The 23,217-nt window shown below is 40.9% G+C and overlaps 1 protein-coding gene across 4 annotated transcripts in view; it reads right to left on the bottom strand.

Annotated features, from left to right (window-relative positions):
• The window catches only part of LOC124868039 (glutamate receptor 2-like), a 133,507-nt gene that overhangs the window by 71,852 nt on the left and 38,438 nt on the right, over nt 1-23,217 (bottom strand). For all 4 annotated transcript variants that reach the window (XM_047364810.1, XM_047364808.1, XM_047364809.1 and 1 more), the window contains exons 4-8: nt 8,502-8,623; nt 4,519-4,593; nt 4,175-4,228; nt 2,500-2,658; nt 2,150-2,317 (exon numbers count right to left, since the gene is read on the bottom strand). In XM_047364810.1, the coding sequence (XP_047220766.1) occupies nt 2,150-2,317; nt 2,500-2,658; nt 4,175-4,228; nt 4,519-4,593; nt 8,502-8,623 (578 nt within the window). The remainder of the gene's footprint in view (nt 1-2,149; nt 2,318-2,499; nt 2,659-4,174; nt 4,229-4,518; nt 4,594-8,501; nt 8,624-23,217) is intronic.

The following is a 23,217-nucleotide window of genomic DNA, read 5'->3' as shown; positions in this document are numbered from 1 at the left end:
CAGGCATGAGGGAGCTAGACCACTTGAAGTGTCATAGGGGGCGCCGTTGAGGTAAATTCATATGTAATGTAATAGAGCTGTTTAGGGGCTGACAAGGATCAACCATATTGAGTTTGGAGTAAATCGGACCCTGAATGTGTAATTTAGAGGCAAACGTATCGCCATGGCGTCACATCAGATTTCGCCACGCCACCACGGTCACACCCTCCAGCCAAACCTGTCAGTACTGGAGATGAAGTTAGACCATCGTGTTATCTGTCATTGGAGACAGTTTCATGTTGATTAGTTGAAGGAGATCAAATATGGCCCACACTAAGTGAAACATGACACTTCCTGTTCTGAGGGGGCGGTGCTTCAATGATGTCAGCATCTGATCAGTGAATATTGTTCAGGGCCAGAGGTAGATCAATCCCATAAGGTTTCATGTCTCTGTGACTTTCTTTGTAGAAACTATAAGAGTTTCGTGTTTCATGGCGAGAAGTCAGATTTTGAGGCTTAGCCACGCCCACATACTTTCCTGTAGCAAAAAGCTTTTGATAACTTTTGATCCCCAGTGCCTTAAGACCATACTGAGTGATTTTGAAATCTCTAAGTCAAAAGCTGTAGGAGGAGTTCACTCAGATATGCGGGCTAAAAACGCCCAAAAGAGGGTCAAAATGGCAACTTCAATCCAAAATGGCCGACTTCCTGTGGGGTTTAGACCAATGCTCCAAGAGACATTTTTGTAGGTCCAGAGAAGATACATAAGTGTACCAAATTTCAGATTCCTTGGTCAACGCATGGCTTGGGGCTGTTTTTTTGAAATTGTCTAGGGGGCGCTGTGGACGAATTAGGCCACGCCCACCAAATATGTCATCAGATCTCTGTTGGGGACTGGACAAGGATCAATCACATTGAATTTGGTGCCGATCAGATGATCTATGTGGAAATTAGAGCCAAACGTATGGCCATGGCGTGACGTCTGACTTCGCCGCGCCACCACGGCCATGCCCTTTTCTAAAAAGTTACTGTGCTTCAAACGAAGTTAGACCCACTAGTTGTCTGTCTTCTGACACACTTTCAAGTTGATTGGGTCAAGAGGGTCAGAGAGGCACTTTTCCAAGTGAAAAAAGTTACTTCCGGTTTTCAGGGGGCGTGGCTTTGATGATGTCAGAATATGACCCCATAGGATCATCGGGAACCCAAAGGTCCTCCTTCATGCCAACTTTGGTTTGATTTGTCATTTCTTTTGGAAAGTTATTGCATCTTTTCACTTTGAGCGCGAACGGCAAGTTCGTGCCCCGGCCACGTCCCCTAAACATGGCCGAAAACTAAAAGTTTTGATACCTTTTAATCCCCCATGCCTTAACTGCATATTGACCAAATATGAAGCCGATAGCTGAAAATCCCTAGGAGGAGTTCGTTAAAGTTCGAGGTGAGTAAAATTGAAAAAGGGGCAAAAATCGGCCTTTGACCCAAAATGGCCGACTTCCTGTGCATTTTAGGGCATACCCCCAAGATACTTTTTTTTCTTGGTTTGAGGAGTTCTAGCATTGTGCCAAATTTCAGATCTGTACGACTTACGGTTTGGCCTATCTCACGTTTGGGGGCGTGGCTAAGTGGTTTGGCCACGCCCACTGACGACGACATTAAAGAACAAAAATGTCACACGGGGGACAATTTTGGGTAAAATCTGGTGAGTTTTGGGATATGGCAAAGTCCCCATATTGCCCCGCCAAAAGTCCCCGGAATAATAATAAGAATTCGAGCGAATACAATAGGCCCTTGCAGTTTTCCTGCTCGAGCCTAATTACAATAGGCCTTCGCAGCTGCTTTGCTGCTCGGGCCTAATTCTTGCGTTTACAAAAGCCCTTGCAGGCTTCCTGCTCGGGCCTAACTAAGCAAAGAGTAAACAACAAAGCCACAAACAAAGTCCAAAAATGTCACACTCTGACAAACACAGTTCATTCCCTACTGCTGGAGCTCGGAGTTAACAGTTAGCTGTTATATGAGTCCACTGTTGTGACAACATATCTGATGATGTCCACAGGTTGTGTTAAATCAATAACTGCTCTTGTCAAAGAATCCTGTTGCAACATCTGTGTGCTGCGTTTATTGACATAGGTAAGTAAGTCTTCTTTAATCTACAGGACAGCTTGATGAGGATTACCTGTTTGAGGGCACGTTCAATCTCCACACCCTGTGCCCAAGGTACTGCTGGATTAGCTAGGCAGTCCCCACTGTTGCCACGACGGCTCATGTCTATCCTCTGCTTGTGCAGGAAGCGAAATGCCTCAGTCATCACATGGACTGCGTCATAGGTGAGGGCTGAGGTGTACTAAAAGATCACACAAATTATTTTTTTTATTACTAATAAGCCATTATTCGCTGCTTATCACTGACATGTAGCATGGTTTGGCAACCTGGATGGATAGCCCTGTGATAGAATCTTTTCCTTACCTAGAACTGTAAAACAAATTAAAATGGTTTAGCTGCTATTATTTGATGGATGTTTCTTACTCTGATTCGTGTATCTGCACCAGGATACTCTTTCTCCTCCAGAGCTTCCCACCGTTGGTCAAACTTTGCCACCACAGGATCATCAAAATCAACTATCTGAAATCCAGACACATTTGCACCTCCATACTGGATTTTAGACAGGTCACCATCCAGAAATCCCTGGAAGAGCAGAAACAACAAAAAATATCAGTCATGTTGACTTGCTTTTATTTTATTTTTATTTTTTTTAACACATGTTATTATCTGTCATGCCCATCAACTGTACAGGAGCTCACATATACCAACATACTCTGAAAATATATGATCTATAATGGCTGGTTTGTCAAAAAAGTTTGTTTTTATGTTATTTGAAAAGAGACTGATGAAATAAAAAGATCAAGAAGTCCACCTCTCTAAGTTGTTGCTGTGAGCTGTATATATCACCTTAATTAGGAAGAACACTTTAATCTCTCAAGTCAAATCAAGAAAGCTGGTTATTTTGAAGGCAAGGCAAGTTTATTTCAGTAGCAACACAATTCAAAGTGCTGTACATGAAAAAAAAGAAAAAGACATAATAGGAAAAGTACATTGAGGTGGCATAAAGGTCAATAAATAATTAAAGAGAATAAAAAATTTATAATTAAAAAGATGATAATGAAAAAAAATAATAAAATAAAAAACTAATGATAAAATTATTGATAAGAAAATGAAAGGAAAGTTTGACTGAAAACTTAAATAATAACGTTTAAAAGGCCCAGTCAAAGGCCACAAATACGTTTTTAATCTTGATTAAAAGCAATGTAGGGTTTTGGCGCTTTCACAGTTTTCTGAGAGTTTATTCCAGATTGGTGGAGCATAAGAACTAAAAGCTGTTTCTCCATGTTTGGTTCTGAGTATGCAGAGTAGATTTGAGCCAGAAGACCTGGAAGGTCTGGGTGGTTGATGCAATGATAACAGATCTGTAATGTATTTTGGTGCTAAGCCATTCAGTGATTTATAAACTCACAGAAGTATTTTAAAGTCTATTCTTTGAGATACAGGGAGCCAGTGTAGGGACTTTAGAACCGGGGTGATGTGCTCCACATTCTTAGATCTAGTGAGGACGCGGGCAGCAGCGTTCTGGATCAACTGCAGCTGTCTGATCCACTTTAGGCACACATGTGCAGTAATCAATTCTTCTAAAGATGAACGCATAAATTCGTTTTTCAAAGTCCTCCTGAGACATTAGCGCTTTAATCCGGGAGATGTTCTTTAGGTGATAGAAGGCCGACCTACCCTTCCACCCTCTTTGGACGGTAACATTATTTTGAAACCAATCCTTGCAACAAGCTACAAAGGTAAGCATGTCTGTTGGTAAAATAAACAGCCAATTGCATGCTTTCTACTGAGGCACCTAGCTAATTACCTACCATCAGTTTGCAGGATTCTGTTACTTTACAAAAGCAGTTGGATGGAGAGAATATCAAATCTTTGTTTTAATACCATAGTAACTTGGTTTGTTTGATTAGGGTCATCATAATATCCCAAACCCATTCAGACCCAAGCTTATTCTTGAGTGTGCCAGTTAGACCTGGCTGAGAATTTGTGTTTGTTTTTGTAAATATGTGTATTTTCTAAATAACTGATCCTAGATGGAAGAAAAAAAATGAAGCATTATCAAATGCAGTCTGTTGCAAGAGGCTGTGCAATGACTCACTAAGTTTGCGATGATGTAGTGGTGTCCTTTAACATGTCTGCCGATAGTGATCACCTGAGGGGGACAGAGAATAGCCTTTGTTAGCCACATGAAACAACATTGTCCTATACTTTGTATATAATTACATAAATAAAGAAACTAATTCCCAAATGATTAACACACAAAGTAAATTTGTGCTAAACACTTACATACATATCCAAACACAACTACTAATTACCAAATATGTAGAACCCCTGTAAAAACATAGCAATGTCATTAACAGAGCTATAATCTGCGGGACTGAAGTTTCCTCTTTAACAGACACTCAGATTACTACCAGGAGCAGATCATTGACTGAACTCTACCTGCTCCATAATATCTTTCACTTTATCTTGTTCGCAGTCCAGGATGATGCGTCGTTCTTTACGGATCTCCAGGTCCTAAAAAGCACATGAGAATGTGTATGTAGAACACATCTTATTCTTTATTAAACTTCATGTCTGCTGTCCTTTTCTAAAATAAAAAAAACATTGTATTCCACAGTCACAGCCACATTACTCCTTGACCCACATCAGTTACTGAGTATAGGAGGAATGCTACCACACACAGTTAATTTAGGCACACGTTCAATAAAAAAGGTTGAGCCTGTTATGTGGGCTTCGTTGCTACTCTGTTTCACATTTATTTTTAATCACTTCCAAAGAGCATACTTTCAGTGCTGTCAATAAACATTTTCCTACCTACTTTCTCAGAGCAAATCAGCCCCTCGTCCTCATTTTTTATATGTCACTGTAATTATGTCACTCTCTCTTTCAGAGTATCTTTAGAGCTTCCTCCGTGTCTCCTTCTCATCAGGGCTCTCAGTATTTCAGCCATCTCCTGGCTATGTTACAACCTAGGGTCCAAATGATTTAAATAATCTATGTCACTGCTCACTCCCACCACTATTAGCGCTTCATTACACACATTCTGCAGCGACATAGTGACTCCTCAGCAGAAACTGACATCACAATGACACGCTCAAGGTTTTCTGAGATATTAATGAATGAATCTAATTTCTCATTTCCCAAAAACAACATTGTTGTGTATGGTCAACCTTAAAGGGTCATCTTCACATAAGAGTTTTACAAGAGTTTTAAACTTAACAAGGTTGTTTTCAGCGGAGCAACTTGACCTAAGCACAGCTCTCTGAGGTGACATTTGAAAATGTTCTATTCAGCAGTAAAAGGCTGATATAAACTACACCTGTTTTGAAATTGTTCCTATGCAAAAATCGTCTGGCCTGATTTGGTCAAAGTTTGTTCACAGAAAAAATATTAAACTCTACCTCAACCGAACTTCTCCACATCCCGTACAGACACAAATTCTTGCCATACACCAACCACCCCCCTACCTTCAGACCCCCTGCCTGCACTAGGGATCTCAGAGGAAAATGTAAATGGGCTCTTTCAGCCCGCCTGAAAGCAAAGAAGGCCTCAGGACCCGATAATGTCTCCCCATCATGCTTTAGAGACCAACTGGTTCCTATCTTCACTAAGATCTTCAACAAGTCACTGGAGCTGTGTGAGGTTCCCTTCTGCTTTAAACGTTCCACCATCATCCCAGTACTAAAGAAACCCACCATCACAGGATTAAATGACTACAGGCCTGTCGCTCTGACGTCTGTGGCCATGAAAACCTTTGAGCGACTGGTGTTGAAGAATTGGAAGGACGTCACAGGCCCCCTGCTGGACCCCCTGCAGTTTGTCTATCGGGCAAACAGGTCGGCAGAATATGTAGTCAACTTAGGACTGCACTTCAGCCTACAACATCTCAACCACCCAGGGAAGTACGCTAGGATCCTGTTTGTGGACTTCAGCTCGGCCTTCATCACTATCCAGACATCCTCCACCAGAAGCTCATCTAGCTCAAAGTCCCGGCCTCCACCTGTCAGTGGATCAACAGCTTCCTGAAGGACCGTCAGCAGCAGGTGAGGCTGTGGAGCATCTTCTCCCTGCACAGGAACCATCAGCGCCCCCCAGGGTGTGTTCTCTCGCCACTCCTCTTCTCCCTCTACACAAATGAATGCACCTGAGTGGACCCGTCTGTGAAACTCCTGAAGTTTGCAGATGACACCACTGTTATTGGATGAGTGTGATGAGTTTGCATACAGACAGGAGGGGGATCAGGTGGGACACTGGTGTGGTCAGAACCATCTGGAACTTAACCTACTAAAGACTGTGGAGATGATGGTGGATTTTCAGAGAACACCAACCCCACCCCCCTCACCATCCTCAACAACACCGTGTCAGCTGTGGACCACTTCTGGTTCCTAGGAACCACCATCTCTGAGGACCTGAGATGGTCCTCCCTCATAGATAATGTTTGGAAGAAGGGCCAGCAGAGACTGTACTTCCTGAGGCAACTCAAGAAGTAAAACCTTCCAAGGAGCTGCTGGTCATCTTCTACACTGCCATCATTCAGTCTGTCCTGTCTTCATCCATCTCATTCTGGTTTGGCTCATCCACAAAACAGGACAGGTCCAGACTGCAATGAACAATCAGGTCTGCAGAGAGAATCACCAGGGCTGACCTTCCCTCCATCCTGGACTAATACAGGTCTAGGGTCAGGAAAAGGGAAGCTAAAATCACTGCAGACCCCACACACCCTGCACACAAACTGTTTAGGCTTGTAACTTCAGGTGGCGCTACAGAACGCTGTAAGCTAAAACCAGCTGCCACAGGGACAGTTTCTTCCACCAGGAGGTTTCTCTGATGAACACTTGACAGTCAGAGTTCCAGAACAACACCATGCATACTTGGACTGATCTCACATTATATTCCATTGTAAAGTCAACTGTGTATATGTGTACATTTAAAAATATATTCTTTATAATTTAAAGCAAAGAGTACCGGAGTCAAATTCCTTGTTTGTCTGAACAAACTTGGCAATAAATCTGATTCTGATTCTAAATGATAAATATGTGTTGTTTGGGATAAGGAAAGGTGACCTTAATAATGAAATGCTGTACATCAATCTGTTTCTGAACTTTGTCAAGTATTGTATTCACACTTTCAACTTTTTACAGTACAAGCCTAATTTCTTATGTATTTTTGGCTAGCTTTAACATGTACATATACCCTTTGAAACTGATAAAGCAGAACAAACTTTAAATCCCTTCTATAAACCCTCATCTATGAAATCACATTATTAATATGTACACCTACAGTATGTTGAACACATTTGTTCTACATACCCTTTTGTACATGTTCTAGTTTAATAAAAATATTAAAAAACAAGCTGCAATAAAATCCAAAATCCTGGCCACTTTATGCAAAAATGAGTAACCGATAATTCCCAATATTTTAATGACAAATTTGTGGACAGCCATCTTCATTCTGCCCCTTCTAACCTTTTCTCTGACCATCGCACATGTAAGATTATGCAAATTCTAGCTGACATGAGTAGAGGTTATGTTGGCTGATTTTGTACAGCATCAACCTTGTAGATTATTAAAAGACTAAAAACCTTGTCTTAATTGGCCCAGTTTCAGTCTTAACATCACACCTTTGTTTCTTTTTGTCAGCAACAGCAGAAATCCATAAAAGTGAGAGAGGTTTTCTTGCAAAATTGCACATATAATACAGTAAATGCAAATCCAGAAAATAGGAGATCAGCAAATCAGTTTCGACATTCATGAATATTTTTGGCAGACAATTTTACCCCTTAAAAACAAAAATAAATGTCAAATAGTTCTTATGAGACATAACTTTCTGTTTAAATCTATGAACTAGGCTTGGAAGTTCTTGTAAATGATGAACTTGCACAACACTGCATAGGAAAGCACAATGCTCTGATGGGTTAAAAACTTGGTGGTTCAACAGCTAATTATCCGAATATGAAAACATCCTTGCGTAAGAAACACATTTTTTATATGACTGTGCATAGAAATCTCATACATACAACAGGGAATCCTAAATAAACGTTAAAATGAATAATAAACAAGGTATGAAAGTATATTGTAGCAGCTTTTAGAAAAGGTTGAAAAATTGCTATTAGCCAAAGTATTCTAAAACAAGGTTAGATTTTTTTTTAATTTAACTCAGATCATGTTTACTGTCACTCCTGAACTTTGGTATTATCCAATTACTGCATCACAAACCACTAAATCCTTGGCCATTGCCTTAAAGGCCAGTTTTCATCCTTTTGTCCGGGTGTAAGGCACGTAGCAAGGTATGCCTGCACAGTTCACCACTTCATCACAGAGAAAATTCCTAGACTGCAGGATGCATGGAAGAATCACTACATAGTAAAAAACTGTAACTCCTGCACTGAGAATGGAATATCAACAAGGACAGAATACTGGTACCTGAAAGAGGGAGCGGTAGGCTTCATCTTTTCTCTCATCTTTCAGGTCACCTACATTTATTGCTGTTACAACCCACTTTTTCTCTGCCGCAGTGTCTAGTATCACCTGAAGAGTAGAAAGACCTACAAACACACAAATAGGCACACACAGAGCATAGAATTATTTAGGTCCAGCTCTTATCCTTCCCTTTTTTTTTAAATATAGTACATCAGTGTTTTACACTGAAACTTCAAGTTGGATACAGCTGCTATTTACTTTGAAAATTTCCACTAGAATAAGAATTAAATGTCTTGTGATATAATGCACATTACATTTTACAAATGTTTGAAAAAAAATTATGAAAAAAGTCAATGAGGTATATATTGAACATCTGTCTTTATTTCTGACTCTAATACAGTCATATTCAATAAATTAGAATATGTGTCCAATGAAGATTGTTTGTCAGATTAAAAGTATATTTTGAAAATAAACTTTAAACAAGTATAAAACCCCCCTCTAAAAAGCCCATATTTTTGTATCAAAAAAGTTGGTTTTTATTGGTCTGATGTAAAATTCTAATCTTAAATGTCGTGTTTTCTTTACGCTGTTAGCAGAGGATCCTCATAATTAACAGAAATAAAGGCTTGAAAACATCAGTTTGTCCTTAATTAAACTATATAATGTGTGTCACTTAATCAGAATCAGAATCAGAATCAGCTTTATTGGCAAGTTTGTACATACAAACAAGGAATTTGCCTCCGGTACACTTTGCTCTTTTGTTCTGTTTTTGCATTACAAAATATACAAATTTACAATTTACAATTTACAATGTACAATATACACATATCTAATAAAAAAGGTGCATTTGCAACATCTGCATGCTATTATTCTGTACTCTATTGAATGTTCATCAGAGAAACAGCCTGGGGGAAGAAACTGTCTCTGTGGCGCCTGGTTTTAGTAAACAGTGCTCTGTAGCGGCGGCCTGAAGGTAAAACTCTAAACAGTTTATGTGCAGGGTGTGTGGGGTCGGCAGAGATTTTAGCAGCTCTTTTCCTGACCCTAGACCTGTATAAGTCCTGGATGGAGGGGAGGTCAGCTCTGATTATTCTCTCTGCAGTCCTGATTATTCGTTGCAGTCTGGACCTGTCCTGTTTTGTGGATGAGCCAAACCACACTGAGATGGATGAAGGCAGGACAGACTGAATGATGGCAGTGTAGAAGATGATCAAGAGCTCCTGTGGAAGGTTGTACTTCTTGAGTTGCCTCAGGAAGTACAGTCTCTGCTGGGCCTTCTTTCGAACAGTGTCTATGTGTGAAGACCATCTCAGGTCCTCAGAGATGGTGGTTCCTAAGAACCTGAAGTGGTCCACGGCCGATACAGTGTTGTCGAGGATGGTGAGGGGGGTGTATGGGGGTGGTGTTCTCCGAAAGTTCACCACCATTTCCACAGTCTTGAGTGAGTTCAGTTCAAGGTAGTTCTGACCGCACCAGCGTATCAGCCGATCCACCTGCTGTCTGTATGCAGACTCATCACCGTCCTGGATCAGTCCAATGACAGTGGTGTCGTCTGCAAACTTAAGGAGTTTCACGGACGAGTCCGATGAGGTGCAGTCATTTGTGTACAGAGAGAAGAGGAGTGGGGATAGAACACACCCCTGGGGGGCACCAGTACTTATTGATCTGGATGGGGAGAAGATGCTCTCCAGTCTCACCTGCTGCTGTCAGTTTGTCAGGAAGCTGTTGATCCACTGACAGGTGGAGGCTGGGACGTTGAGCTGTGTGAGCTTCTGGTGGAGGTTGTCTGGTATGATAGTGTTGAAGGCCGAGCTGAAGTCTACAAACAGGATCCTGGCGTACGTCCCTGGACGGTCGAGGTGTTGCAGGATGAAGTGTAGACCTAAGTTAACAGCATATTCTGCTGACCTGTTTGCTCGGTAAGCAAATTGCAGGGGGTCCAGCAGGGAGCCTGTGATGTCTTTCAGGTGCTTCAACACCAGCCGCTCAAAGGACTTCATGATCACAGACGTCAGGGCTACAGGCCTGTAGTCATTTAATCCTAGGATAGTGGGTTTCTTGGGAACCAGGATGATGGTGGATCGTTTGAGGCAGTAGGGGACCTCACATTTCTCCAGTGACTTGTTGAAGATCTTTGTGAAGATCGGAGCGAGTTGATGTGCGCAGGCTTTCAGGCATGATGGAGAGACGTTATCAGGTCCTCCAGCTTTCTTTGTTTTCATGCGCTGAAAGAGCCTGTTTACCTCTTCCTCGGAGATCTTTAGTGCAGGCAGAGGATCTGAGGGTGGGGGGTTGGTTGCTTTATGGGAGGAATTTGTTCCTGAATGGGATGTAGAGGGGATGATTTGAGGTGTGAATGGCTTCTTGTCATGTCTGCAGTAGAAGCCATTCAGATGGTTGGCCAGGAGACGACTCTGTTCAGGATGGGTGGAGGGGCTCTTGTAGGCAGTCAGGTTTCTCAGACCAGTCCATACAGCTGAAGTGTCACCAGTAGAAAGGCTGTTCTTAAGCTTCCCACTAATCATCTAAGTTACTGAAATAAATGAACTTTTCAACAATATTCTAATTTATTGAATGGGTTTGTATGTCTTTAAGATGTGTGGCATTTAAAATTGAACAGAAAATCTGTAATTCTAAGCAGCTACAAAGGTTATTGAGTGTTGGGACGTCCGGTTGGTGGATGATGTAGACAGGCGTGTGTGAGACAAGCTCCAGCTCAAACTCGATTTTTTTTTCAAGTACAATACTCACTTCTGATATAAAACAGGAAGACCATTTAAAAAACGAGGACATAAAACCGCACGTTCCTGGTTAACCATGCCAAAATATCAGGAGTAGAGCAGCATGACTTCAAAAGCTAGCGAAGTAGCACCACAAGCTAACTCTAGCATAGCTAAAATGTTGAGGGTATCCGGGGCCAAGGTAACATCCAGCGACCTTCTCGATGCGATAAAGTCGCTCAAGTTTGAACTCAAAGGAGATAATGACCAACTCAGAAAGGCTGTGGATTAAATACGCCGAGAGAGGAGCAGCAAGTTACATGCCCTTACTGATGAAGTACAACTACTGAGGCAGCAAACGGATGGAGGTATGCTTTGCCCAGGTAGAGGAGAGGGCAGTCGAGGCTTCTGAAGCTCTGAAGGCAGCTATGCAGCGGGGGCGAAAAAAGGCAGCAGAAACTTAAAGACCTGGAATCCAGATCTAGGAGGAATAATGTTCGCATCTTTGGAGCAGCTGAAGGCGAAGAGGGAGACTCAGCAAAATGTTTTGTGTCTGAGTTGTTGAAACGTGAACTTCCAATGCTTGCAGATATGGATCTAAAAATTCAGCCTGCTCATCGATTACTCGCTCCAAAACCAAAACCCAATGCACCTACACGACCCCTTATCATAGACTTTCAGGAATTTGTAATCAAAGAATTGGTGTCAAGGGAGGCCTGTAAGAGGGAGAAAAATCTGCTTGGAGGTCGGATGCTGTTTCTCGACCATGATTACGTGGCAGAAGTTATCCAGAAACGTAGAGAATACAACGGGATAAAGAAAGCCCTTAAGGAAAAAAGGCATTCGTTTTCAGACACCTTACACAAATATCAGAATCCACTGGGACAACGGCATGAGAACCTTCAGCAGCGCAAACGAAGCAGGGTTGGGGCTGATTAGTCGGGGTTTAAGTGTAGTGGTGCCCGAGCCGAGGGAGGACGATGACTGGGCTTCAACCTGATTGAAGGAGCTCATCGGATGGCAGCGGCAGGAAAAGAGCCAGAATGAAGGTCGAGCTACAGCTACAGGGAGAGCCAAGGAAAAACTCCGGGGATTCCAGAGGATCCTCCCAGAATGAATATAAGAGCAGGTTTGGGATCAGGAACATGTCTCCAGCTCCAGAACAAATTAAGATCGATGGACACATTGGATGGTTTTTGGTTTCATTTTCAACCTCCTGCACTGGGGCCTTTTTTCACGACAGGCTTTACCCTTGACCCACCAGCAGAGTTTTGGAAGAGGACAGTTTTTCCTTTCTCCGTTGGAGTCCACGGTATTCTTTGTTTAGGTTCCTGGTTAGATGTTGTATCACAGTTCAGGACTTTTATAGAGTTCATGTTGTTGGTGTTTCCTAGGGTGACTGTTACTTTCGTGATGTTAAATGTCTAAGTCAAATAAGGTTAAAATAGTGTCTTGGAACATTAATGGCCTCAGTAACCCTATAAAGAGAAGTAAAGTGATTGCTAAACTGAAAAAGGTTAGATCAGATGTGGTGTTTCTTCAAGAAACACACATGTCCAAAGCTGAACATGAAAAGATGAAAAAGTGGGACAACATAAATACAACACATCCAAACATTTTAAAAATATAATTAAGGAAAGTGGACTATTTGAGGAAAATGACTTCACACATTACTCTGCAACTCACAGAGTCCATTCCAGGATAGACTATTTTCTGATGAATGTTACGGATAGACAAAGGGTAGTGGACTGTACGACAGGGTCAGCTGACAAATCAGATCATAATACTATACACCTGATTATTAATTTGGAAGAATTGAAATAAGAGACTCAAAGGAGACTAAACAATTAAATATTAAATACAAAAATAATAGTGCAAGAAATAAAGAGTGAAATTCAAGAGTGTATTAGTTTAAACAAAGATAACATGGTGGAACCCACAATAGCCTAGGACACAGTTAAGGCTGTAATGAGAGGTAAACTAATTTCCTGAATGTCTTATTTAAAAAAAAATGGAAGGTCTTGAATATGAAAGTCTACAGAGACAGTTGAGGGAACTGGAAAACAATACCACACTGACCACAGTGAGGAAATATCAAAACAAATGAAAATAGTTAAACAAACCCTGGTCCAAAAAACACATGAAGAATTAGAAAAGCATTAGAAAATGCAATTTGCTAAACAAACATTTTATGAATCTGGATCCAAGGCAACAGAAATTCTAGCAAGGAGCCTCAGAACACAAAAGATTAAACATTCAATGTACAAAATTAGACACACTACTACTAACGAATTAACATTTGACCCAGTGAAGATTTAGAAAATCTTTGAAAATTATTATAAAATACTGTATTCCTTCCCTGATAATACAAATGAGACCAAAGTCCAGAACTATTTGTTGAATCTGGATCTCCCAAAAATAGACGAAACATGAGGGAAGGACTAACATCTCCAATAACTAAGGAGAAATTACACAGAGTTATTAGTAAACTGAAGGCTAACAAGAGCCCTGGGAGTAACAGCTTCACAGATGAATGGTATAAAGTGTTCCGAGAAGAAGTCACCTCCATAATGCTGGAGTCTTTTAATTGGATTCTTAAGAATGCTACTACTCCACCCTTGTGGAAGGAAGCTGTCATCTCTGTGATTCCAAAAGAAGGCAGAAACAAAGAGGGTTGTGAGTGATACCAACCAAGTTAAATTCTTTGATCACAAACTCTATACTTTCATATTAGCTAAAAGAATGGAAGCATTACTAAATAATTTGATAAATGAGGCCTACACAGTATTTGTTGACGAACGCCAGACTCAAGACAATATCAGAAGGACAATACAGATTATAGATACAGTTAATAAACAAAAAATAGGTTCTGTATTGGTTAGCCTTGATGCTGAAAAGGCCTTTGACAGAGTGAGCTGGCCTTTCCTATGCTTTGTTATGCAGAGGATGGGTTTCGGTAGCAAATTCATAAGTAACATAAAAGCCCTTTACAAAGAACCAACAGCCAGATTAAAGATTAACGGCACACTTTCAGACAGATTTAGACTCCATAGCGGCACTAGGCAAGGGTGCTGGTTAAGCCCCTCTCTATTCGTCTTGTTCATTGAACCATTGGCCCAAGAAATCAGGCAAAACAAGGACATTAAGGGAATAATAATAGCAAAGAAGAACATAAATAGGCGTATTTGCTGATGATGTCATTACATACATCCAAAATTGGGAAACATATCTTCCTAAATTATTTACGACCCTCAAAGAATTTGGCTAGAAATCTAGTTACAAATTTAATATAACAAAAACACAGGTACTCTATGTCAATTACGCTCCAAATGGTTCACTAAAAAAGAAGTATAAATTGAAATGGATCTGGAATCGATAAAGTCTTTAAGAGTTAATATCATAAAAGACTTGGGTAAACATTTCTTGGTAAATTAGATAAATATCAATAACAGTTTAAAAAGAGATCTATCACAATGATCATCAATATTAATGGATTTTAGTTAAGAGTTGAAGTGATCAAAATGAATATTTTCCCCAGACGTCTATATCTTTTTCTCTACCAATTCAAATTCCAAAATCCCAGTTAATGACCTGGGATAGACAAATATCAAGGTTTATATGGACAGGTAGGAGGCCTAGAGTAAAATTCAGAACATTGCAATTGGAGAGGAAATGGGGTGGCTTGTCTCTACCAAATTTAAGAGAATATTTTTATTCTGCACAAATGACCTATGCTGTGTGCTGGTGCTCTTTAGACTACACTGCTAAATGGAAACAGGTAGAACTGACCCAGAGTGAGATCCCACCTCAGGCCAGACTGGGAGAGAAACATTTCAGATCCCAGAAAGAGGAAAAACCACTGTCAGAGAAACATTGGGGGTGTCGACTGGGGTGGTAAAAAGATATAGGTTGGAAGGGGATAGTCATCTTCTGCTGTGGACCTCATATATTGGTATCTTTAGACCAGGAGAAACTGGCCAGACCTTTATCAAGTGGACAGACAGAGGTATAACTGGAATAGGCAGATGATGTCATGCTTTTAAGTCATTTGAAAAAAGAAAAAAAGAAATCAGAATCCCAAATAAGGATTTCTTCCGGTATTTGCAGTTGAGACACTTTTACGACACTAAAGTGAAACCACATTTATCAGCTAACTGTAATATGTAGGTGAAAATAATGCTCGACTCTATTAACCAGATGCCTTCTAAATCAGTATCCAAATTGTACAAATGTATCCAAAAATGCAACGGGAACAATTTATTTTATTGAGCAGCTAAATCGGAAAAGGAAATGCAAATAGAAATTTCAGAGAGTGATTTGCATCAGATGTGCAAAACACAATCCAACTCTACCAACTCTAGAAGCTGGACAGAATTTGGATGGAAGAATGTAGTTTGTTACTTTATTACACCTAATATTAAAGGCTAAAAATCTAAAGCTGACCAACAATGCTGGAGGGAATGTGGTCTCACTAATTCCAAGCACCTGCATGTCTTCTGGTCATGTGATGAATTACAGCAATTCTGGTTGGATTCTGTTCGGTTAATTGACTGGCTTCTTCTGTGTAAAGTCCCAAGGGACCCATGGGTTCTATACCATGGTCTGATCCCAGAAGGCATGATTACAAAAGAGGACATATACTTTTTTTAAAATAATGCTGGTGGCTATGATGAAAACTATCACAAGCAAGCCTCCAGAGGTAAAACAATGGATAGAGGTAATGGAGGAGATTTATAAAATGGAGAGACTGACTTTCCTTCTTCGACTTAAACGGAATGCCTTTGATCGGATCTGGCGAATATGGCCATTATATGATGGTTTTAAGTGAATGAGAATTGCAACCCCGAGTTTTTTTTCTCTTTTGTTTCGTTTGTTTATTTTGTGTCTTGTTTATTTTATCTTGCTGAAAAATGACAAAATAAAGAGTAAAGAAAAAAGTTCTCCGGGTTAAGGGACACAGATGCTTGCACTAATAAAACCCGACTTACATCTCAGAAAATGTGAACATTGGCAAACAGTTCAATATGTTCTGACACTCATTTCAGAAAGTGAAACTCATATATCATATAGATTTATTACACATAGAGTGAAATCATTTAGTCCTTTATTTCCTGTAATTTTGATGATTATGGCTTACAGACAACGAAAACCCAAAATTCAGTGTCTCAGAAATTTGAATTGAAAACATTATTATGGCAGATACCACAGCTTTAAACACTTAGGTTAGGATAGACATTTGGTAATCTGTCCCCAGCAGTTACCTGTCTTCAGCATGTGCAGAAGATTAAAGAACTTCTGAGCAGTAGGACAAGGTTGTTGTGTGTGACATATACACACAAAGCAGTAAGCTGCCTCCACACGGAAAAGGCCTCCCTAGCCAATACTTGAACTCAAGACCTTTACTGCTGTAAGGGGACAAAGCTAACCACAAGACCACTGACATCCCAGAAGGGAAATAAATCATTTAATTGGCTAAATAATTAATGTGCTGGCTTTCACATGTCCTATTAGTGGGTTTGTGTTGGGATGGCTCTTTACAGGCTGACAGATGGTAGGAGAGTGAAATCAGAGAGGGTCTGCCCGGTGTTCCCAAGAGTAAAAGCATTTGTCTGCCAGTCTGTGGTTCACTTGCAGTTCCCCTCACCTCGCCAGGACACAGTGGAAAAAAATACACTCTTAGTACAGTTTCTACATTGTACAGTCTGTACAAAAAATGCATAGACTGCAAAGTGCTAACAGGTTAAAGGTGCTTGGACTGGAAAATAACTTTGAGAGTTCAGAAAAAGCAGAAAATCTCTGATCAGTTCCGGGAATCTGCTGAGTTTATCTGTTTTTCCAGTCCAGTGCAGCTGCTAGACTCAGCACTGATACTGCCAGTTTAAATGTTCTAAACTGTTCCCCTGAAAACATTGTTGAGAAAACTGATCTCAAGGCTGTTATCTCTGCCTTTCTGAGACTGACGCAGGTTATTGTCCTGATGCATCCTTCCTGTGGAGAATCTCATCTCAGAGAGGATGTGTTTTAGTCAGGAACCGACACTGGAACACCAAATTCAACAATCTCATTTTCATTTAACATGAACCTTTTTTTTTCTGTCATAAATTATATTTGGTATCACCTTCACAGTAGGATATATTCTGATTTAAACCTTAGTCATGCAGATCATCCTTTGTGGAAGGAACATGTTCTCCATCTGCATGCCTGATTTTTTTTGGCTGCTCTGGTTCCTTTCCTTAGATAAAAAACTAAGATAATACTATATAATTCTAATATTTTATAGGATGTTTGTCAAAAAATATGAATGATTAAGTGGATAAATAAAAGTCCTAAATATGTAGCTTTGGTGTGTTTCCCTGTATTTACTCTCTATATCTGCAGTACACATGTACAGTTGGTAGTTTTTTTACACGTATTGAGCAAAGGTCTGTATTTGGAGAAGGTTTGTGGATTTGTCTGCAATATCCACAGCAATTATCTACACTCACAGGATACTTTATTAGGTGCAACTATTGAATTGCTTGTTAATATAAACACACCAGCCAATCACATGGCATTTTCAATGGGTTTAGGTATCTAGACATGGTGGAGATGACTTGCTGAAGTTAAGCTGAGCATCAGGAAGAGGAAGTGAGGGGATTCCTGTGACATTGAACTTGGCCTGGTTGCTAGTGCCTGGCAGGTTGCTCTAGGTGTTTCATAAGCTGCTTATCTACTGGGATTTTTCAAACACAACTATTACTCAGGTTTACAGAAAATGGCCTGAAAAAGACACAAGATTCAGTGAGCAGATATTGTTCCAATGAAAATGGCTTCTTGGGGAGCATTCACACTGCTGGTCCAGTCCAGGGATCATTAAAAGTAAGAAAATTCACACCTTCAGTTGGCCTGGTTTATTTTCAAACAGATTTTTTAGACCGGACCAAAAAAAGTCATGCAGTTAGAACAGATTGTTTCAGGGGCAGTATTGTGCTTATCAAGAAGAACAAAGCACGAAGAAGAAAGTCTGTCTTATTTGGGTTTCAGTTGCTACTTTGGAATTCAAATCTACAGGGGTTGGACAATGAAACTGAAACACCTGGTTTTAGAACACAATAATTTATTAGTATGGTGTAGGGTCTCCTTTTGCGGCCAATACAGCTTCAATTCATCTTCGGAATGACATATATAAGTCCTGCACAGTGGTCAGAGGGATTTTAAGCCATTCTTCTTGCAGGATAGTGACCAGGTCACTACGTGATACTGGTGGAGGAAACGTTTCCTGACTCACTCCTCCAAAACACCCCAAAGTGGCTCAATAATATTTAGATCTGGTGACTGTGCAGGCCATGGGAGATGTTCAACTTCACTTTCATGTTCATCAAACCAATCTTTCACCAGTCTTGCTGTGTGTATTGGTGCATTGTCATCCTGATACACGGCACCGCCTTCAGGATACAATGTCTGAACCATTGGATGCACATGGTCCTCAAGAATGGTTCGGTAGTCCTTGGCAGTAGTCCTAGCACAAGTATTGGGCCAAGGGAATGCCATGATATGGCAGCCCAAACCATCACTGATCCACTTCACTCTGGGCATGCAACAGTCTGGGTGGTACGCTTCTTTGGGGCTTCTCCACACCGTAACTCTCCCGGATGTGGGGAAAACAGTAAAAGTGGACTCATCAGAGAACAATACATGTTTCACATTGTCCACAGCCCATGATTTGCGCTTCTTGCACCATTGAAACCAACGTTTGGCATTGGCATGAGTGACCAAAGGTTTGGCTATAGCAGCCCGGCCGTGTAAATTGACCCTGTGGAGCTCCCGACGGACAATTCTGGTGGAAACAGGAGAGTTGAGGTGCACATTTAATTCTGCCGTGATTTGGGCAGCCGTGGTTTTATGTTTTTTGGATACAATCCGGGTTAGCACCCGAACATCCCTTTCAGACAGCTTCCTCTTGCATCCACAGTTAATCCTGTAGGATGTGGTTCGTCCTTCTTGGTGGTATGCTGACATTACCCTGGATACCTTGGCTCTTTATACATCACAAAGACTTGCTGTCTTGGTCACAGATGCGCCAGCAAGACGTGCACCAACAATTTGTCCTCTTTTGAACTCTGGTATGTCACCCATAATGTTGTGTGCATTTCAATATTTTGAGCAAAACTGTGCTCTTACCCTGCTAATTGAACCTTCACACTCTGCTCTTACTGGTGCAATGTGCAATCAATGAAGACTGGCTACCAGGCTGGTCCAATTTAGCCATGAAACCTCCCACACTAAAATGACAGGTTTTTCAGTTTCATTGTCCAACCCCTGTACAGGTCCTTCTCAAAATATTAGCATATTGTGATAAAGTTCATTATTTTCCATAATGTCATGATGAAAATTTAACATTCATATATTTTAGATTCATCGCACACTAACTGAAATATTTCAGGTCTTTTATTGTCTTAATACGGATGATTTTGGCATACAGCTCATGAAAACCCAAAATTCCTATCTCACAAAATTAGCATATCATTAAAAGGGTCTCTAAACGAGCTATGAACCTAATAATCTGAATCAACGAGTTAACTCTAAACACCTGCAAAAGATTCCTGAGGCCTTTAAAACTCCCAGCCTGGTTCATCACTCAAAACCCCAATCATGGGTAAGACTGCCGACCAGACTGCTGTCCAGAAGGCCACTATTGACATCCTCAAGCAAGAGGGTAAGACACAGAAAGAAATTTCTGAACAAATAGGCTGTTCCCAGAGTGCTGTATCAAGGCACCTCAGTGGGAAGTCTGTGGGAAGGAAAAAGTGTGGCAGAAAACGCTGCACAACGAGAAGAGGTGACCGGACCCTGAGGTAGATTGTGGAGAAGGGCCGATTCCAGACCTTGGGGGACCTGCGAAAGCAGTGGACTGAGTCTGGAGTAGAAACATCCAGAGCCACCATGCACAGGCGTGTGCAGGAAATGGGCTACAGGTGCCGCATTCCCCAGGTCAAGCCACTTTTGAACCAGAAACAACAGCAGAAGCACCTGACCTGGGCTACAGAGAAGCAGCACTGGACTGTTGCTCAGTGGTCCAAAGTACTTTTTTCGGATGAAAGCAAATTCTGCATGTCATTCGGAAATCAAGGTGCCAGAGTCTGGAGGAAGACTGGGGAGAAGGAAATGCCAAAATGCCAGAAGTCCAGTGTCAAGTACCCACAGTCAGTGATGGTCTGGGGTGCCGTGTCAGCTGCTGGTGTTGGTCCACTGTGTTTTATCAAGGGCAGGGTCAATGCAGCTAGCTATCAAGAGATTTTGGAGCACTTCATGCTTCTATCTGCTGAAAAGCTTTATGGAGATGAAGATTTCATTTTTCAGCACGACCTGGCAACTGCTCACAGTGCCAAAACCACTGGTAAATGGTTTACTGACCATGGTATCACTGTGCTCAATTGGCCTGCCAACTCTCCTGACCTGAACCCCATAGAGAATCTGTGGAATATTGTGAAGAGAACATTGAGAGACTCAAGACCCAACACTCTGGATGAGCTAAAGGCCGCTATCGAAGCATCCTGGGCCTCCATAAGACCTCAGCAGTGCCACAGGCTGATTGCCTCCATGCCACGCCGCATTGAAGCAGTCATTTCTGCAAAAGGATTCCCGACCAAGTATTGAGTGCATAACTGTACATGATTATTTGAAGGTTGACGTTTTTTGTATTAAAAACACGTTTCTTTTATTGGTCGGAAGAAATATGCTAATTTTGTGAGATAGGAATTTTGGGTTTTCATGAAGTGTATGCCAAAATAATCCGTATTAAGACAATAAAAGACCTGAAATATTTCAGTTAGTGTGCAATGAATGTAAAATATATGAATGTTAAATTTTCATCATGACATTATGGAAAATAATGAACTTTATCACAATATGCTAATATTTTGAGAAGGACCTGTAGTTGTGCGCCTGCACCTCTTCACTACTCCATGTAGCCCCTCGAGACATTTTCAAACTCTTTCATCTTCGAAATCGCACTCTTACTTTGTTTTTTCTCTACTTCTTGTTCTTCTACTGAAATATTCTGCTCTTACAATACATTCTCTCTTCCTGCTTTTGGTATGCTGGCATGCATTCATGCTGCAAGCGAAATGCTACAGGGTCCGGATGTATGGGGTAAGATAACTGTCGGTAAAAATGTATGCATAGGTGTCTAAATTTGGAAATGTAAGTAAATAACATGCTAAAACTTAAGATTGGTATTTGTGCCTTGTTGTCAACTCATACATACATGTGACATCAGATGTTTCATCTGTGAGAATACAAGTTTAGAAGTCATGAATACAGTTACGAAAACATTACAAGTACAAATCACACAATTACGAGTACGAACCTATAACTTCTGATGAAGCTGTTACACTTCTTACCAGAGGGTGGCGGTAATGCATCTGAAAGATGTTCGCCAACCCTCACTAAACAAGAAGAAGAAGAAGAAAAGGAAGTGGGTCTTGTGCGAAATGCTGTTTCCTTGCGAAGATCTGTTCCCCCTCATAACATGGTAACACACTAGGAAGGCTTTTACTTTGTTTATTCCACTCATCATGGACAATAGGTCCTGCGAAATAGGACACATTTCCTCTTTATTTGCCAAAGTTATAGGGGGGAACATAATATTTCAGATGGCTGAACTATAATGTTCCCCCCTGCAGCTTTGGCAAATAAAGAACAAATGTCTCCAAATTCACAAGGATAGTTGTGTATGATGCTAGAAATGATCGACACAAAACAAAGGCCAATTGGTTAATCCCTGTCCCATAGGGTAACAAAACATTACAGGGTGTGAGTATTACAGGGTATTCTGTTCCCCTTTGATGTAAAAAATAAAAACAATGTTCTCTCTTTTTAAAAGAGAGGAAATTTGTTCTCATATGTCACAAGGACAGTGTATTTGATAGAGGAATATATAAAGTGCTTAAAGTACGAACCGGTTCAGACTGTCAGAGTACCATTGCCATGGTTATTTGGACACGCGGTGTGTGCCTTTTGGTAATTTATACTACTTTGCATATGTATTTCTGGGCAGAGACTCCAGGTGCAGCTGTGCAGAATTCACCACAAATTGGGATGTATGAAGGCTACGTGTACGGTGACTTGTCTATGCACAGTTTCGTACAGTGGACTTTTTTTGTGCACTGCAAGTTTCAGCATTTCTCCGTACCGCAAAATGTTAGTATGAAAGCTGCGCACTCTTTCGTACATAAGGCCGCAGGTTTACTTCTCATTAATTAGTTTTTTTTTTAACCAAGAGCTGTAGAATAAAAAATAAAGTAACCACCTTGACATGATTATCTGTAATCGTATAACCGACAAATCGATCAGAAGCGCTGTGAAGAAGGTCGGATCCGCCTCTCTGGCTGCGCTCCTGACACAGGGGGAACAGATTTTCACAGGGGGACAGCCTTCCGCACCATACGTGCTTCCTCATCTTCTTGTTTAACGGCGGTTAGCTAACAACTTTTAGGTGACTTACCGCCACAAATCGGCAAGGAGTGTAATGGCTTCATCAGGGGTTTTAGATTATTAGTCGTAAATTAGTTATTTGTACTTCTATTGTTGCAAAGTTGTAACTTTGTTGCTTGTATTGAAGCTGATAAAAAAGGCTGGCTCTGTTCTGGGGACTCCTCTGGAACCTCTGGAGATCATTGTGGAAAGACGGATTCTTCATAAAATGAAGAACATTGTGGAGAACCCTGAGCATCCTCTTCATGAGACTGTTGTACAACAACAGTGTCTTCAGTCAGAGGCTTCTTCAGATCTGCTGTAAGACGGAGCGCTACAGGAGATCCTTCCTGCCCAGAGCCATCAGCATCTACAACGGCTCTTTGAGGAAACCCTCATAATGAGCTACAACAACATTTAATGTCCCTTTGGGATTAATAAAGTATTTTTGAATTGAATTGAATTGAATTGTAACTTCTAAACTTGTATTCTCACAGATGAAACATCTGATATCACAGCATGTATGAGTTAACAACAAAGCACAA

This window comes from Girardinichthys multiradiatus, chromosome 5, assembly GCF_021462225.1.
Source record: "Girardinichthys multiradiatus isolate DD_20200921_A chromosome 5, DD_fGirMul_XY1, whole genome shotgun sequence".
NCBI lineage: Eukaryota > Metazoa > Chordata > Actinopteri > Cyprinodontiformes > Goodeidae > Girardinichthys > Girardinichthys multiradiatus.
This window is presented reverse-complemented; position numbering and strand designations above follow the sequence as displayed.